This window comes from Ctenopharyngodon idella, chromosome 16, assembly GCF_019924925.1.
Source record: "Ctenopharyngodon idella isolate HZGC_01 chromosome 16, HZGC01, whole genome shotgun sequence".
Lineage (NCBI taxonomy): Eukaryota > Metazoa > Chordata > Actinopteri > Cypriniformes > Xenocyprididae > Ctenopharyngodon > Ctenopharyngodon idella.
The window spans coordinates 24,753,937-24,772,790 of NC_067235.1; the positions used below are offsets into that span (position 1 = coordinate 24,753,937).

Below are 18,854 nucleotides of genomic sequence, written 5' to 3' on the forward strand. Positions count from 1 at the left end.
CGAAATGTAAAAAGATTTATTAAAAGGAAAAGTTTTATTATACGTGAGATATTTACACATCTTGAGGGCAGTGGGTTTGTATATAATTGTCTTTTGAAAGAGTTTAGACTGTTGTTTGGGATTTAGAAGTGGTGCTTTGAAAGGCATATGTGATGTGGTTACGGGCATGATTTAGGTAAATATCATTATATGATTGAACAGCTCCAGAAAAATGCCTCCACTGCATGAGCTCAGACATGCTGACTCGTTGCGGAAATGACACTGCGCTGTCGGCATGGCGACCCAGCTGACATGCCCTTCCGGTCTCCTCGTTTACCTCCTTCACAAAACCTGGCACAAACACATGCAAATTAATTAAAAAGGACTACTAATGAAAGGCTTATGTGTATACACACACACACACACACACAAACACACACACACTGCATTTAGGCTTGTAAACATGGTCAAGACAATCTGCTGAAGCTCAAACTGAGCATCAGAATTGGGAAGAAATGTGATTTAAGTCACTTTGAACATGGTTGTTGGTGCCAGACAGGCTGGTCAGAGTATTTCAGAAACCGCTGATCTACTGGGATCTACTAGGGTTTACAGAGAATGGTCTGAAAAAGAGAAAATATCCAGTGAGGCTTGTTGATCCCTTGTTGATCTCAGAGTTCAGAGGAGAATGACCAGACTGGTTTGAGCTGATAAAAAGGCAACAGTAACTCAAATAACCACTCGTTACAACCAAGGTCTGCAAAAGAACTTCTCTGAATGTACAACATGTTGAACCTTGAAGTAGATGGGCTACAGCAGCAGCAGCGGGTGCCACACCTGTCGGCTAAGAACAGGAAACTGAGGCTACAATTTGCATGGACTCACCAAAATTGGACAATAGAAGATTGGGAAAAAACGTAGCCTGGTCTGATGAGTCTCGATTTCTGCTGCGACATTCAGAAAGGGTCAGAATTTGGCATAAACAACATGAAAGGATGGATCCATTCTGCACTGTATCAATGGTTCAGGCTGGTGGTGTAATGGTGTGGGGAATATTTTCTTGGCACACTTTGGGCCCTTAGTACCAATTGAGCACCGTTTGAATGCCGCAGTCTACCTAAATATTGTTGCTGATCATGTCCATCCCTTTATGACCACAGTGTACACATCTTCTGATAGCTACATCCAGCAGGATAACACGCCATGTCACAAAGCTCAAATCATCTCAAACTGGTTTCTTGAACATGACAGTGAGTTCACTTTACTCAAATGGCCTCCACAGACACCAGATCTCAATCCTATGACGTCAGAACCCAGAAGTCCAATTTGCCACTGATTCCTTCAAGATTTTCCTGAGGTTTTTCAATTAATGAGTAAAACGAAGCCTGTGGTGATCATAACTTCATGATACTTTGACGTTTTGTTCTACAATGTACACTGCACACACTCACACCACAAATTGTCTTATCTAGTTACTGTTTTCAAAAAGTTTTCAAACCGTTTTCAAAAATGAACATAACTGCTTCAAAATTAGCATTTTCGATGTGTGCAATTTACGTCAAAGTATAGTCAAGTTAAGATTACTACAGGCTTTATTTTATACATAAATTGTAAAACCCCATAAGAAAAATCTCGAAGGAATCAGCGTCATATTAGTCTTCCGGGTTCTGACGTCATACCTCCACCACTCTATAGAGCACCTTTGGGATGTAGTGGAACGGGAGATTTGCATCACGGATGTGCAGCCGATAAAACTGCAGCAACTGCGTGATACTATCATGTCAACAAGGACCAAAATCTCTGAGGAATGTTTCCAGCACCTTGTTGAATCTATGATCTATGGCCTGTGAGTGTGTATGTTAATAATAATGTTCAAAATCTTTAATTGATTGACAGCCCTAATGCATAACAGTAGGAGAATCATCTAGTTCCTCCTTTATTTAATTCTGTTTAGTTTTATTTGTTTGATTAGATTTGTTTGCATTTATTTACCTGGTGTATTTCCATCTCCAGGGCACTGGCAGTCCAGTAGGTCATGTGTGAGGCAGGTTGTATTAGGTTCAAAACTGAAAAGGTCCCTTAGCTCCTCAGCAGAAAAGCTACTGTGCTCCGCTTTTTTGGCCAGGTCCACCACTGTCCCAGAAAGCCCCTGTTTACTCACCTGCCTCTGATATATCTTCTCTTCCATGGAACCTACAAGAGTCACACGCACACTACTGCAGGCCAAACTCGTGCACAAACTCATAAACAAATACTGTTTCCATCGAAAGCCTTCTATAAATAAGAGTGTCTCATCATGTGATATGTGTCATAACATAGAGCCTATTAGTAGAAAAGAAAGACAGTTTGTGTGGGTTATGATTGATGAAAGCCTGTGAGATGTTTCATGTCAAGTTCTTCTTGATATTGCACAGTCATAACAAGCAGCTAAATTGATCAATCGACAGACAGGCTGGTGATACTCATTTTTTGGGTAATTAAAAAATGTTTTGGTTACCTGTTGTTAGAAATCTGTAGATGTGAACTGTTTTCTTCTGTCCATCTCGCCACACACGTGCCATGGCCTGACAGATAAATATCAATAATAATTAAATGATTAAGTCTTATAAAACAAATGTTATCACTCAAAGCTCTCAGAAAGCATTCATCATTTCAGCGAAACAAAATGATTGTGAAATGTGAAAGATGCAGAGCATTTACACAAACACATAAGAGAAAATGTGAGGATTTATAAAACAGGCTTAAGGTTTTTTTGTATTCACTGCCACCCAGTGGTCTGTATTAAAGGTACAACTAAGACAAGCATGTGGATTTACAACAGTGTAGTCTAACTGCAGTGTTTCTAACTGATCTAAAAACACAATGAATTGCATGATATCTGACTTTGTGTAATACTGTATTGTCTATAGTGATTTATTGTTGCTTTACATGGCTAAGTGTAACATGAAAGTCCACTGACCTGTATATCATTGGCAGGGTTCCAGTCTATATCATATAAAACAAGATGGGAGGCACCAATGAGGTTTAGCCCCACCCCTCCAGCCTTGGAGCTGAGTAGCAACAGGAAGTTGGATGAGTGCGGGCTGTTGAAGGAATCAACAATTCGTTGTCGCTGGGCAACAGGTGTCTGTCCATCAAGCCGACACCATTTATAGCCTATTTGATCACAGACATTCTGCAGCAAGTCAAGAGTCTGTGTGTAGTTAGACACCAAAACAACCCTACGTAGAGAAAGACAGCAAGACAAAAATGCACACGAGTCTCATACTCATCCCAACAAATTTGACTTGTTCAGACTTGTTGTTCTAATCATTTCTTGAAACCTTTAAAATGAGATGATGTCTGTAATGAAGTATGGCAGCAGTGGTGTATATGTGGTACCTGTCTGTTCGATTGACATGCTGTATTGCCGACAGCAGGTCTGTTAACACTATAAGTTTCCCAGAGTCTGCAGTGCTGAAGGCACCTGTGGAATATCCATCAGGAAAGAGTTCCATAATTCCGTCCTCATACATCTCATCTGACTTTTCCTATAGCAAATACCACAAAGAATAATTAAAAAGCAGCAATATTTAGATAAAGAACATGAAAGAGCAAAATACCATCACCTATTGTACCTGTAGAGTGTTGTAGAGCAGCCCGGGGTGGTTGCAGAGTTTCTTGAGGGCATTGATGCATGCGAGATGTGGGCTGTGTGTGTAAGTGTGTGTGCTGGCACCAGAGAGGCAGGCTCTGATGGGACGCGTGGCCAGAAGGACTCCATACAGACGCAGCTGCAGCTCAGTGGGTTTGCAGAATACGGTCCACTCAATCCGTTCAGATAAATACTGATTAATGATCTCCTGAGTGCGCCGTAACGTAAACACACCTGTTAGACGAAAGAGCTCAGCGGCACGTTCCTCTCCAATACATCGCTCTTCCTAAAACACAGTTCAATGCACAACATACCACACCAGCTGATGAATACAGACAAGACACACAGTGTATATTATACATACACACACACACACACACACACACACACACACACACACACACAACCTGTCAAAAGTTTAGAAACATTACTTTTTTTTCCTTTTTTTTTTTTTTTTTAAAGAAGTCTCTTATGCTCACCAAGGCTGCATTCAAACAGTAAAAACAGTAATACTGTGAAATATTATTACAATTTAAAGTAATTGTTTTATATATATATATATATATATATATATAAAATGTCTGTGTGTGTGTGTGTGTGTGTGTGTGTGTGGGTCATAACATGAAAATAATCATTATCTTGTTACCTCAGTGCAGGTGGGCTGGCGAGATCTGAGAATGGGCTCTTCATAAATCTTCCTGTAGGCGGCAGATGTTCCCAGAATTCCTGGATTTACAAACTCAATGATAGAATAAAACTCCTGCAGGTCATTCTGCACTGGAGTTCCTGTTAAAATAATAATTACACATTACATAATGTTATACTACTACACTTGTTTATAAAAGTGTTGTGTTTGTTTGAAATAGGAAACCTGTTAATATAAGACGGCGTTCACACGAGAGTGCTGTGAGTGCGCTGGCCGTTTTGATGTTGCTGTTTTTAAGTCGATGACCCTCATCACAGATGAGCACTCCAAAATCCAGCTCTTTTAATTGATCCACAGAGCGCAGAAACATCTCGTAACTGATAACCATGACGGAGCAAAGAGGAGAAGAAACGAAGTCCTCCACGCGGTGATCCTACAGAGACAACATACACTTTTAATCCTCTTATAGTCATCCATCTAACTGACACAAACAGTCACGCATACACACCTGGTCCACAGTGTAAACACTAATCCTCTCCCTGCCCAGCCACTTTTTGAACTCAGCAGCCCAGTTCTTGACCAAACTTCCTGGACAAACCACAACTGCCCTCTTCAGCATAGGCCGCCCACCGTAGGGGCCTTGTCTCAGTAGTGTCCATAGAATACAAACACACTGCAGCGTCTTCCCCAGTCCCATCTCATCTGCCAGAATAGCCCCACAGCGGCCAGGAAGTCTGCAACACACAAACATGAATAAGCAAAGAAGTGCATATGTAAGAAAACTGCAACAATAAATAAACTCTTATGGTAGCACTTTATTTTACAGTCCTGTTCCCCATGTACATACTATGTACTTATTATAGTAATTACAATAACTGGGTAATAACTAGGTACTAACCCTGAACCTACCCCTAAAACTAACCTTAACCCATGTAGTTAACTTATAAAACCCATTACTTTCTTCGGCAAGTACACCTAAGTGCACATATTGTAAAATAAAGTGCAACCACTCTTATTTACCTCATTCCCATTAAGCATTCATAAAGGAAGACCACGCCCTCTCTCTGATGTGGCCGAAGATGATTGGTCAAGTGGGGGTCGATGACCACGTCCACCAGTGGAGAACCGGATTTATTATACAGCCACTGGTGATCAGTTGTCGGCCGTGGCATCACCAGGGCGCCTAGGGACAAAGCAGGACAAACATGGATATTTTTTAAAAGACCACCAAGACTTTAGATTAAAATGTAATAGTTAAAATTCATATGCCCCCGTTTTAAGGCTTAAGCCTAGTCCCAGACTAAAATGCACTAAAATGCACTGCCATTGTTTTGTCACAAGATGCACATCAGTAATGTTTTTTCTAAGGCATGTTTATAAAAGCTACTTAAATGTCCTAATTGAACTAAGGCCTAATCCTGGCTTAATCTAAGCCCTATCTGTGAAACCAGGCCATAAGGGCAAATGTATATGCTAAGTAATGCAACTGGGAGTTTTAACCATTTTTAATCACCTTTTGTCTTCATTAACTTTTTTTTAAATGGACTTGCAGTGTGACAAATTTATTTTATTATTTTTTTAAATATTAATGTTCAATTTATCAATTACTATAAGGACATAAAAGGACATGAATAGTTATAAAATACACAAATGCTTTATTAGTTGAGCATGCGCCGTACCTGGTGTGTTAGGGTCATGTCTGGGTTTACAGATCGGTTTGTCAGGTTCAGTCTCTGTAAGTGCACCTCCCTTGAGCGCTGGTCTGGTAAAGGATTTGGACACTGGTCGATATACAGGAGCCTTCAAGACCGTTTCTGCAGGAGTCTCAACAGCAGCATCTTGAAAACAACGGCCTTTGGCGTAGTCCTCATCGGATATGACCCCCATGACCTCGATTTGTTTCCCTCCCACCATAAGAGTCTGACCCTCACACAAGCTCTCCAGCTCTGATGCCTTGTAGCCTGAACCTAACAGAAAAACACGGATTCAAAACACACATCTACACAGGCTAAATAATCATTATCATGATATGAACAATTACCAATAAATGGCCAATAGTAATTGTTTTTGGTTTTTTTTACAATTTTGTCTAAAAAAAACAAAAAACAAAAACCACTTCAATCATTTTAATGCTTTAAAAGTGAATTTAGATATCCCAAAATTATAATGTACAACGAGGAAATTGGATGTTCAGAGATTTGCTAAAAATTACATTTAAGAATGTTATTAAATTAGTGTTTTTAAAAACTTTACAGCATTTGATGACAAAAAAAAAGAGGGTAAATGGGCATAACATGCACAAATATATATATATATATAAACAAACTATAATATTGACCAATAACAAATACTTTGTGCATCCCAAAATTAAAAGATGCATTTATGCGCAAAATCAAATCCAAAAGTATTGCTAGAATGTGCTGTGATAGGCTAACCTCGTCCAATGTCCCGCCCCTCCATGTCTTTGAGGACAACAGTCCGCCCCCTGGCAACTAGCACAGCGTCGCCTTCCCAGCGCTTATGCTTCCTTGATGACGCCTTGCACCACATTACACTATAATAGCGTGCTTTAAGAATAAACAAATAAAGGATCAGCAATAATACCAAGACATAGCAATAGCCAACATCGCAGACAATGTTCTACGGATTACAAAGACTCAATAAGTTAGAAATGTGCCTTTATACAGCAGCCAGGCATATGCAGAACTGCTGATATTGTGCTTTTGTTCTGTAAATCTACATAATTACAGGTCAGGTGAAAAAAAAAACATTTACATTTGCAAGAATTTCACATCAGCCTAAAGTCAGCATGAAATCAAAATTGACAATTATTATTTTTATGTGTTATTACAGGTTTATTATACATGTGCACATCAATTTCTTAAAATTCATGTGCCCTCGTAATCTTCAAAAACAACTTAACACTCCCCCTCACAATGACATCTCTTCTCTGATTATGTGCGCATCAGAACAAGGGCGGGACAACCGCAAATGACAGCGACCCAACGATCCAATCAACTCCCAAAAGACAAAATCAAGTCGTTTCATTCGAATATACGTCCCAATATGGGAAAAAAGCAATTTTCATTTCATGCTGAGTGCCTTTAAACGCATCGTACTATAAATAAACACCCAAATGAAGTCCACACAAACACCTCAACTGAGAAGGTTCTCATTCATTGCTGTTGCCATTTAACACTTCCTGTGTGACAAAGAAAAGATAAAAGGACAAGCTTAAACAGAGATTAAAGCAATTAGGAATTTATTAGTGAATATATATACAAAATAAAAACTCATTGTCTTCTTCAATCAGGGCATTCACACATTAAAAAGTTTAATTCCTGCAACAAATATCAGAAACAATCCTCATACAAATGTCGACTGAATAGAAAAACTGTACAAACAAGAAATAACTATACAAAAAGTCAGCTAATTTCGACTTCATATTAACGAGTTCCCTTTGTGATACACTTGCAGATCCGACACCGGACGTGTCACATCAATGGCAATCCTTGGCGTAGTCTGGCCGCCCTCAATTTCTCCACTTTGACCCTTGACCGGAGAAGCTCCTCCTCCAACTGTTGCTTTCTCTTAAGCCCCTCCCTCTTCTCCTCTAGATATAGTCCAAGCTTTCTGTGATTGGCCAGAAGCAGCTCATGCTCCTCTCGTATCATTTGCAAAGCTTCTGCCTCAAAAACTGGATTTTTGAACGCCGCTCTCCCCCTCTGATACGCGCTTCTCCTGGCGCCGAGTGCCGACGGTGAGGGTGGCAGGTGTACGGAGGAGGGGCACGGAGAGAGAGAGGCTGCATACACGTGGGAGGCTAAATCCTCCTCCTCCTCATCTTCCTCCTCTTCCACTACTTCACTGTCCCTCTCGTTCTGTCCGTGGTGGGCCTGACTGCTCGGGGTGGCGATTGTGACAGGTGAACCGTGGGATGTAATCAAGTGGATATCAGGAGGCGGTTTCACATCCTCAGTCTCCACCCTCACAGCCTCAACATGCGGATAGTCCGACAATGCTGGGAGGGACAGACTGCTGCCCGGCTGCTCGACTGGAGAATTCCTCTTGTAATGAAGCCTAGCACAGACACATACACATGATTTATTAAAAAAAAAAAAAAAAAAATCATAAAATTGAATTTTGAACATGATTTATAAAAATGTGCTGACAAGAGCTTTGATGAATGCTCATTTGTACATCATCTTGGGAAAAATTCTCAGTTTTAAACCAATAACATATCAACCATCTGATTAAACTAGCCAATTCAAAAGAATCAGATCATGTTCATCTACAGCTCTCAGCTGGATTGACTTATGGTGAGAAAAGAAAGAAAGACCTGTTGTTTTGTCAACAACAGAAAGCCTAAGATAGAGAAGACATGGAGATGCCAGTGGAAAGTAACTCCTCTGGCACACGGTGACAAACCTGGCATTAACGCAGCATCGGAAATACGGTTAATGACATCCAAATCCCTCAGTACTGCAGCTTACCTCTGGCACAGGACAGAGTGAAAGGACAGCGTGTGTGTGACTGCAACGTGTGCTTTGATCGCACAAGACAAACTAAAACTAGCAAAGGAGATGTTTACATGTCTCTAAATGAGTCTAACAATATTGCTAAACTCTAATTGGCTGAGTGTGACAATTAACACAGCAGCCAAAGTAAAAATCTGGGGAAAATGTATGTGAAGATATTCAAAAAAGCTGTAATCAACATTTAACAGCCTAAATCATCTTTTCAGAGAAGCCAATTAGAATCCTACAGGTATCTTGAGAGATTTACTTGCAGAAACTTGTTATTGGTTTAAATTTTCCATTGGGTGATAATAATGTTTTTGAAATGTTGATGCATCTGTTAATGTGAGTTTTGTTTTTGTGTGCGCATGTGTGTATCTGTATGCTCAATCTCACCTCTGGAGTGCGCTTGTCTCTTTGTCCCCTACATGAAACAGCTGTGGTATCATTTCCATGATGCGCTTGGTTGGCTCAGAGATGCGGCCCCGGTACGCGGGCTGGGCGTGGCTTCGCTGCAGAACTTCCTGCTTGGCACTTTCTTTAAGTCGCTTATAAAGGGTCCGAAGACCCTGTGCCGTTCTGGGGGGCCTCTCGCCTCCAAAACTATTATACCGTTCTGCTATGCTGTCCCAGCACCGGTTTTTATCCACAATCACGGCATGCTTGTTGGTGTGCTCCTCCAGAATGCGTATGTGAGGCTGGACCAGCCGCAGAAGATCCAGTTTCTCAGATAGCGTGAAGTTGGAGGAGCGGGCCTTGCCGACCATGCTGTTTGTCATGAATAAGGTAGACATCCTGCTTTTAGGCTGGTCTCAATGCTCTAGGTTTGATCTCCTTCTCCTCTTTTCCCTGTGCTGTGTGTGTCTGTCTGTCTTTCTCTACTCACTTGTGTGAGCAGGCTGCTGCACTGCTTGTCTCTGTTAAACAACACACACATGCACAAACTGGCTCGTAAGAAAAAGAATCAGGCTTAACTAGGCCAGCCTCGATTAGGCCCACGCCTACCCGGGGAGGGCTTTGCTGAAATTCCTTTTAGCTTAAGCTGACGCAGGTTCAGTAAAGCTGCTTAAGCCTGGCCTGACCTACATAACACACCCGACTACATTAGACTAGAAACACAGCGGAGCTCTCTTATGCCGCTGAAAACAGCGACATGTGTTTCATTATTAGCGGAAAACGACTGAAGGCGGGTTTTTGAGCATGTTGTTATATTTTAATCGCGTCAAGTCCGTGTTTTGACAGTGCGAGTGAGCGCGACTGCTGAAACTGCAAAGGGAAACATTAAACTGCCGCTTAATGAGCTCGAGCCAGAACATCTCGCGCATTATGTGCAGACAGTGTTTGTGTGTGAGAGGTTTTTGTGTGAGAGAACTGCTTTTAAGACACCAGTTGCTATATTTCCCAAGCTGACACACAAATGCACCACAGCTTACAGTATGCAGGACAGCTCTGCCTTGAATCTGTGCGCGGCACGATTACAATCACACACACTGCGCCTGTCAATCAAACGGACGGTGTGCACGGATTGGTTAGTTTCACTCAAAGCCGAAGTTAAAGGAGGGGGATAGAGATGCCGTTTGTTCAACCTGACCGCTCGCTGAAGCTTTTGATGCTTTCCATCGCTTTTTTCTGTACTAGTTTTGGTTTAAGCTTTAAAAAGTGACCAAGTGCTTTTCCTCCTTCTTAATCAGAGTTTTTTTTATAGTGTTCGACAACTTCATTCTAGCAACTTGTGCGACATTATAAAATATCAATGTGATAACGGCTCGCAAGACCACAACAGACGCATATTAAGTATTTTATTACGCGGCTCTCTGGAATACTCGGTTTTGATTGGTCAGTCGCGGCATTTAGCGTCCATGGCAACATTGTATATCAAAGCGCTCATCAAAATATTTTTTTTCTTGCATATATGAGCTGCTTGTGTCTATTAAATCTATTTAAAAAGTGTTTTGTTCTTGGAGTCCAAGTTTAAAATATAGTAACAAGTAATGCATTACACGTTGTTATAATTACATTACCAAATTAAATTTATTATACCAACCAGACTGCAAAATCTGTTTAACATTTATTGAACAAATAGGTGTTTATTCATAATAGATCATTAATCCTTTCAATCTCTCTCTCACACACACACACACACACACACACGTTTGTTTTTGTGAATTGTGGGGACATTCTGTAGGTGTAATGGTTTTTATACTGTACAAACTGTATTTTCTATCGCCCTACACCAACCCTACAACTAAACCTACCCATCACAGGAAACTACACATTTTTACTTTCTCAAAAAAACTCATTCTGTATGATTTATAAGCCTTTTGAAAAATGGGGACATGGGGTAATGTCCTCATAAGTCAGGGTGACTTATGAGGACATTACCCCATGTCCCTATTTTCCTCCTTGTAATACCTATGTCATACCCATGTCATTATACAAATTTGTGTCCTGATATGTCACAAAAACACGTGCACACACACACACACACAGACACACAAAACGTGACAGTGCTGTATCTTACCAGCAGTAGTGCAGTTTGCATGGGTGTTTGGCTGTATTGAGCAGCTGTCTTTATCTGCTGATTGTTCAGGTTCAGGAAAGTCAGGTGAAGAGCTGAGGCTGTTTTCCTTATATTCCCCCTGAGGAACAGCACTCAGGACCCTGGCTAAAGCCTTACTGCCCAATGGAGCATTAGACACAGCTGGAGAATCTTTACTACTTAAACACTTCTGGACCTGCAGGGAGAAATAACTTAAACATGGCAAAGGGAAACAAACCCTAACAATGATGAAGCAAAATGCACCTACTGACAATAAAAAGGTAATAGACCCTTTTCACAGACTGTGATGACGCGTTTTAACGGTCATCAGCATCGTAAATCTTGCAACTTTTTTTATATTTTCATTTAAAAAAAAAAAAAGTATGTATATTTATAACACTATACTTAGTATTATATTACCTCTGCATCAAATTACAAAAAAACTAGTTAACGCTGCTGTGAGGGTGTTTCTAATGCAGCGGCTATGGGAGTGACGGTAAAGTTGACATCTTTCTCTCTTCTGACTGCCGTTATCAATCTCTCTCTATTTTTTTTCATCTTTTTGAAAGTTGTGAAAACACTGTTAAGTTTTTCTTTTGCTATTTAAGCAAATGGGAACACAAAAAATATTTTTAATGTATTCTCTCATTCACCGCTGTGGAATTTTACCCAACTATAACGACTACCACTTCTGAGAAACCCGGAAATGTGAAAAGGTAATTACAATGTTATAACTGCATTGTCATGATACAGATGAAAAAACTGTACAACTGACAATATGAATAGCAGTGCATTAAGACATTATCAGTCACATATAAATTATGTACAGAATCAGAAACATTGCATAAAAATAGTTAGGTCAATTTTTTAATCATTATATTTGTTTTGATTTATTCATTCAACCTTATTGAGCAGCACATTTCCCAAAGCAGATGTGGGTGGTGGTGACGGTAGTGATGGTTCTGGTTGGGGATCCAATAATGGTGGTCCATCATTCCTCGCTGGCCCTGGTGGCATAAACCTGGGTTTCTTAGCAGCATTGCCACGGATCTGACTTGGAGCTCCAGATCTACGCATTCTGTCAATGAAGATACACATCCCACTTTAGCTGAAGCACCACGCAGTAATAAAACCATGAAACCTCAAAGGTCAGATTAAAGGGATAGTTTACTTACTTCTGTAATATAATCATAACTCTTTTAGTACTTTTGAGGAAGAAATATTTGAAAAACAAAAGAAATGCAGTTTATACTGCCCCAGCAATTTGCTCTCAATGATTATTATAATTTCAGATTTCAACAGAACTGAGTTAACACCACACATAATTTAATTAATTTATTCATATAATATGTGAGTTAACAGACATTTTAGAGGTGGCATAAATGAAATTCAATAATAATAATAATAATAATAAATATAGATTAAATATAAATAAAACAAAAGTAGTGTTAACATTTCATACTTTATTTCTTATAAAACACCACTGATTACAAATAAACTGTGTATCTTTATCTACTCTTTGTTGTCATATTAACAGCCAACAGTGTCTTACACTTATTAAAGTCTCGCAAACATTAAATATAACAACACAGTAACGGTTCTTAGCTCATTCATAATCATACAGTCCGACGTGCGGGAAATAAATAAATCGCGGTTCAACAGTTGAGTGTTTTTGATTCACTAAAAAGAATCGGCTCATAAGAGTCATTCGTTCAAGAATCGGACTACGCTGGTCGGGGTAAATAACCTTAACTTACTTCGTTAAACAGTTTCAGAAGGGAAAAGAATGTCATACAGGTTTGGGATGACAGGAATGTAATAAACAATGACATAATTGAATGAATGACATCATTTTGGAGAATTATCCTTACCCACAGGATATGTAGCATGCATCTGCTGCTGTCGTTAGCGAAACCAGGGTAAACAAAGTTAACGACGTTGTGTGCTTCTAAATCTCCAATAACTTGTCAAATGTACTACTTTAATATACTAATAGTAGACATATAGTACGGTCAACGCTTACCTGTTGTGTTTCTTCCTGGTCTGTCAACCACTTTTTTTATTTTCAAAAATTCCCTCGAAAAACATCAAGCTCAAGTCTCCCGCGGAAGTGACGTATCTTCACCGCGATTGGTCGAAACGCGACGTGACAAAGAGGGTGGAGTGGAGGAGCTTATGAGGAGCAAAAATCAACAGTGAAGAGAAGAGTGTCAAAGAAACCTGACAGTAAATATTGCCTGCAAAAAACGTATCTAATCCAGCAGAGGTAAATGAAGCAAATACAGGATCCCTGTCAAGCATCACTTATCAACCAGGCAAGTACTAAGTGCAATTTACACATTATTAACCCTTACTTGTTTTATTTTAATTGATGTACATTATACAAGCATGACCATGCAGCTTTTGTACAGTTATATCTTTGACATTATTTTGTACATTATTATTATTTGTCTTTTATTCAGTCCAAAATCAAATCAGATCCTTACAGTCTTTCAATAATTTATTATCAGTCATGCTTTAGATTCATATTAACTGTAGAGATGGGTTATTAACGAACATAATCTACTTGCAAGCATTACACTCTGATTTTTGTACGTTTTCTACTTTTCATTAGCACTTCACAGGGCTTTCCAGAGTCGAGGAACGCCTGGATATGTCAGGCAATTATTATTTCCAGTCCTGGAAATGATATGGAATAAAATAAATCTGAAAAACTCAAAGATATAGTCTATGTTTATAATCAATATATATATATTTCTGTTATGCTCAGCTCTTAAATATTTACTTAGTAATTGTTCTTTGCGAGTCCAATTTCTGTAAAGTATTAAAATAAAAACATTTGAAAAGTGGAAAAGTCTGGAAAAGTCATGAAGAAATCATGGAAAAGTCATGTAAATTCATTGGTCAAAATATGCAGGAAAAATTGACTTTTAATGTTTTTAATGTGATTTTTATATATAGTGATTGACTGTGATTTTATTTCATTTTTATTTCAATTGTTTTAACTCTTGCATGTGCACGGATGCACATCTGCTTGTGTTGTGCCAATGTTTTATATACCGCTGCAAGTCTGAAAGTGAAGCTACAATGTAGCAATGTAGAAAATAATCCAATCAGAGTGTGGGAAAGCGTAATCCTGTGTAATCCCAGCACAGCCATGAAGAACAGATCTTTCAGGCAGCGAGAGTGCCCAGACATAGACACAGCAGCACTGACAAACAACGAAAAGAATTCATGATTATACAGTATTACCTCAACTGTGAATCTGTATTGAATTATGAATTTAACTGGAGCTCCACATTTTACAAATGCAATAATTTAGCATTAAATGCTCTATAATACCCTGGATGTGATCCGTGTTGTTTCCCCTCACATGGCCAGGCAGGTGCAGGAACACTTGCACAGGTCACCTGTTACCTTTGAGCGGTTGTTTTTGAGGAATGTGTACAGGATGTCAGTGAGGGGGGAACAAAAACATCTTGCATTTATTCTCTAATAGGCACCTTATATATGAGTTTTGTAATTTTTTTTTAAAGTTTACTAAGAAACACCAGAAATTTCTCTTTGGATGTGTAGAATATTTGTGTGGTCAAATGTATTTTTTTTATTTATTTATTTATTTATTTTATGTGTATGTGGTCCCGGTGTGCCTGTACCTGTGTATTCGTGTGTTGGGTTGCCAGGTGCTTCAGTCTCATTTGATCACAGCGTGAACAAGAGTTTCCCAGAGGGTTTCCCTAAGGGATCTTGGCAGGTGTGTGTGTTGTTGTTGTTGTTTTTCTTTTCAGATTTGTTAGACATTAGATGGTCGGTGCTGCAGGTGAGAGTTATTTAGCAAAGGTGCCTCATAAATTGTATTCCACACAGTTTTATGCACATTAAAGGGTCTATTACCTAGTATTTAACACAAATGAAGATGGCACACTGACCTCAGATCCCTAGTGAATTTCTAGGCTCATAACCCCACCCACTCATGTTTCAGTCCAGCAGCTGCCACCTGGCTGTTTCTACGGCAACTGACCAGACCACCTTCAACAACCACACCTGAGAGAAGGAGAGAGGGGGAGAGAAGATACCACAGACTCTGTTAGGTAATGTCATTTTCTATATATATATATATATATATATAAATAACATTTCTCTATGTATGTTTAAATATTTTTAATTTGTTATGCTGTTAAACTTACATTATATATTAAATATTTAAATATTTCAAACATCATTTACATAATTTTTTTAATGTAAAATTATTGTTAACTTTCAGTTTTCAAGTTTTTTTTAAAACATTTAGCAAAAAGCTATTTATTTTAATGTACAATACAACTAAGGATTGAGGCATTTAACGAAAAAAAAAATGTTAAATTTATTTTGCTGCAACATAAAAAAGAAACTAAATGTTTTGCTAAATTTCTGTTTTTAAAAGTTTAAGACATTTATTTAAAAATATGAATGTGCAAAATATGTAATATTTGTATTTTTTTGTAATATTTGTATTTTAAAATTGAATGAAATTAAGCATTGTTTTCCATTATATTAATGTAACTTACTGTAAAGTACTTTTTTAGCTAAATGTCTGTTTTTAAATATTTAAGACATTATTTAAACAATGTTAAAGTGCAAAATATTTAATCTTTGTATTTTCTGTATTGTTGGATCCATCCATCCATCAATCCATTCTCCAAACTGCTTATCCTCTGTGGGTGTTTTGTTGGATTTTAAAATTACATTTTTTTCAGTCTTAACCATGAGGCAACTTTTTAGTTATAAGTATTTTACTGTGTGTGTGTCTTCTAGGATGGGCTACGATCTGGAACGCTTTGTAGGCTATGTGAACGAGGGTCTGCTGTGCTGTGTATGTCGGGATGTGTTAGAAGATCCTCTGCAGGCTCCGTGTGAACATGCCTTCTGCAGCTCCTGCATTCATGGATGGCTCATCCACCATAACAGCTGTCCTGAGGACCGCTTGCCTTTAGACATCACACATCTACGCCCACTATTCAGGTACCACAGATGTATAAGCACCTGTATTTGCACATAATCACTTCAGATAATTTTAATGTTCATGCCATTCATTTTTATTGAATCATGCCTCTTACCTATTCATATGACATACATGTGTACTGTGTGTTACAGATATATGAGGAATGATTTAGCGAGGCTGCAGGTAAGGTGTGTTTTCCGGCCACAAGGTTGTGAGGTCATATGTGCTCTGGAGTCCATTCATCGGCATGAGCAACAGTGTGATTACGCTTTGCTGAACTGCAGTAATGCAGGTAGACATAAACAAGCATATATATAACTATATCTTAATACCCGTACCCACACTTTTTTTTAGCAGGGAACAGGTGGCTTATACACGGCAGCTACTGCCTCATTCATACATATAATACAAAGCGCAGTTGTAACAGCAGATGAATGAGTGTTGTAACCACAAGATAGAGCGACTACTACTGAGTAATCACGTCTTTAATTATTAATGAGGGACCCCCTCAGGCAGCCAATGAGTTGAAACGAGGCAATGAGCTAACAGAGGCAGATTCTTGCACATAATAGATATGTATTAATTTCAGTAAACGTAATGCAGCATTCCCTAATATTGGAAATATTTGTTTGTGTGTGTATGTATGTGTATAAATATGCAGGTGACGAGTACTTGTGTTACCGTTGTGGTAGGTGTTCTGTGTTTTATGTGTGTTTTGCAATCTCTGTGTGTCTTTTCTTTAACAAATACGTTTTTTTTCCATTTGCCCTGCCAACATTTTACTGGCTTGCCAAAAATGATAAATTTTTGTGATCAAAGTTTCGTATTCAGATTTATAATTTGAAACAAATGATTTTATTTCATATTTTAAAAAAATATTATTCACATATACACATATAATTATTTTTTTCTTCACAAAGAAAATTGGAAATAATAGCTGGACATTATACAGTAATTATTATTATACAGCAAACTCAAAGACAGTCATAAATTCATAAACACTTGCTGGAAACTGTTAGCATATACTATTGTTCAAAAGTTTGGGGATAGTAAAGTTAAAAAAAAAAAGGTGATTTCTGGTTGGATCTTTTTATTCAGCAAGGATGCATAAAATTAATCAAAGTAAGAGTAAAAGCAGTTATAGTGTTACAAAAGATTTCAATTTCAAAGAAATGCTGTTCTTTTGAACACTCTATTCATGAAAGAATCCTGAAAATGTTTCTACATCAATATTAAGCAGCACAACTGTTTTCAATATTGATAATGAGACTTCTTTCAAAAACATTAAAAAATCTTACTGACCCCCAACTTTTGAACAGTAGTGTATATTTAATTTTTAATAATTTTATAATTTAAAATATTTAGATTTATCATTTTAAATGTATAGTTTTTACATTTAATATTTAAAAATATTACTATTCATTTCATTTTATCAAAAGTCAAGTATCCTTACAAAAAGAATTGGCAATAACAGCTGGACATTATGCCGTATAATTAAACAGAACATGCAAAGGCAGTCGTAAATTCATAAACACTTTTGCTGGAAAATGTTGGCATGCATGGGAAAACATTATTGATTGGTTACTATCACAAGTCAGTTTTTGAAATTTAGACAAATCCTCATTTGTCAGACAGCTAGATCATTTTAATTAGGGCCGTCCTTATTGATCAGTCCTGCCTGTTGGTTGCTTTTTCAGGAATTTTTCTCTGTGCATGAACATTTGCTGTGTGCCAGGGTTTCTTCTGTCCTCTGTTTAATGTTTCACTGCATTCGTTCAGGCTGCCCAGTTCAGGTGTCGCGGCGCTCTCTGGAAGCTCATCTATGTGTGTGCGAATACAGCAGTAGAGTTTGCGCAAGCGGCTGTGGATACACAATCCTAAACAATGAGGAGGCCCAACACAACTGTGTATCAGAGCTACGAGCTGAGCTGGACATGCTCAGGTACAAACTTTCTGCTCAAGTCATATGGATTGTGACCATGTAAATGCTGTAAGGTTAGAAAAATGTGTGTGTATGTTTATTATAGGGCAGAATTAGACTGCAAAGTCGAAGAGGTGAGGCATGAAATGGAATCTCGCTTGGATTCCCAAAGACGACACATGGTGCAGAAGGAGAGTTTGCTGAGGAGTGAAGTGGATGAACTTAAGGTATGATACTTTTCACATCAACAGGCTTTATATGTGTGCAGTAGGTTACTGACAGGTGTGTGTTTGTGCAAAGGGTCAACTGTCCCGCGTCATGTCAGATGTCCGCATTCTACTGGGTGCAGAGAGAGCACGCAGACAAGAGCTAGAGAGGGCGGAGCTTGAGAAGGCGGAGCTTATTGAACTTTTAAAAAAGGAGGGTCTCAGACCAGCCACACCCTCTGAAGCTGCAGCTCCGCCCCCTGCTGAGGTTCCGAGAAAGCAAAGCCCACGAAGCCTAGCTTTGGACTGCATCAAAAGGAAGAATAGAGAGGTGACGGTTATCTGAGGATGCTGCTTTTTTAACAATGGAACAGTAAAGAAGAGGGAACATATGATGCTAATAGAAAACCACTACCTGGAACTCATTTTCT

At 38.6% G+C, this 18,854-nt stretch overlaps 2 protein-coding genes across 4 annotated transcripts; one reads left to right on the forward strand and one right to left on the reverse strand.

Moving 5' to 3' along the window:
- On the reverse strand, positions 1-13,478 carry rad54b (RAD54 homolog B). The gene is made up of 15 exons (XM_051864978.1): positions 13,339-13,478; positions 12,219-12,393; positions 11,298-11,511; positions 6,695-6,826; positions 5,939-6,226; positions 5,280-5,442; positions 4,768-4,993; positions 4,485-4,692; positions 4,260-4,399; positions 3,597-3,899; positions 3,361-3,509; positions 2,939-3,200; positions 2,477-2,543; positions 1,972-2,172; positions 1-330 (listed from the first exon to the last, which is right to left on the reverse strand). The coding sequence occupies exons 2-15, from the start codon at positions 12,390-12,392 to the stop codon at positions 104-106; spliced, it is 2,754 nt and encodes a 917-aa protein (XP_051720938.1). The 5' UTR covers position 12,393; positions 13,339-13,478; the 3' UTR covers positions 1-103.
- A 115-nt stretch (positions 13,479-13,593) lies between these two features.
- rnf41l (ring finger protein 41, like) lies at positions 13,594-18,844 on the forward strand. 3 transcript variants are annotated; one of them, XM_051864979.1, is made up of 8 exons: positions 13,594-13,630; positions 15,298-15,406; positions 16,110-16,316; positions 16,449-16,588; positions 16,958-16,984; positions 18,076-18,238; positions 18,324-18,444; positions 18,518-18,844. In XM_051864979.1, the coding sequence occupies exons 3-8, from the start codon at positions 16,111-16,113 to the stop codon at positions 18,767-18,769; spliced, it is 909 nt and encodes a 302-aa protein (XP_051720939.1). In that variant the 5' UTR covers positions 13,594-13,630; positions 15,298-15,406; position 16,110; the 3' UTR covers positions 18,770-18,844. The 3 variants fall into 3 exon arrangements, with proteins under 3 accessions (XP_051720939.1, XP_051720942.1, XP_051720940.1); XM_051864980.1 differs by lacking the exon at positions 13,594-13,630 and adding an exon at positions 13,640-15,069; XM_051864982.1 differs by lacking the exon at positions 16,958-16,984.
- The last annotated feature ends 10 nt before the right edge of the window (positions 18,845-18,854 follow it).

Excerpts from the sequence above, each read along its gene's own strand:
- rnf41l (XM_051864979.1), top strand. The coding sequence starts at position 16,111 with ATGGGCTACGATCTGGAACGCTTTGTAGGCTATGTGAACGAGGGTCTG. Across the intron at positions 16,317-16,448 it reads CATCTACGCCCACTATTCAG|ATATATGAGGAATGATTTAG; the intron begins GTACCACAGATG and ends TGTGTGTTACAG. Across the intron at positions 18,239-18,323 it reads GCTGAGCTGGACATGCTCAG|GGCAGAATTAGACTGCAAAG; the intron begins GTACAAACTTTC and ends TGTTTATTATAG.
- rad54b (XM_051864978.1), bottom strand. The coding sequence starts at position 12,392 with ATGCGTAGATCTGGAGCTCCAAGTCAGATCCGTGGCAATGCTGCTAAG. Across the intron at positions 3,900-4,259 it reads GCCAGCCCACCTGCACTGAG|GAAGAGCGATGTATTGGAGA; the intron begins GTAACAAGATAA and ends ACTGTGTTTTAG. Across the intron at positions 2,173-2,476 it reads CTACAGATTTCTAACAACAG|GTTCCATGGAAGAGAAGATA; the intron begins GTAACCAAAACA and ends TGACTCTTGTAG.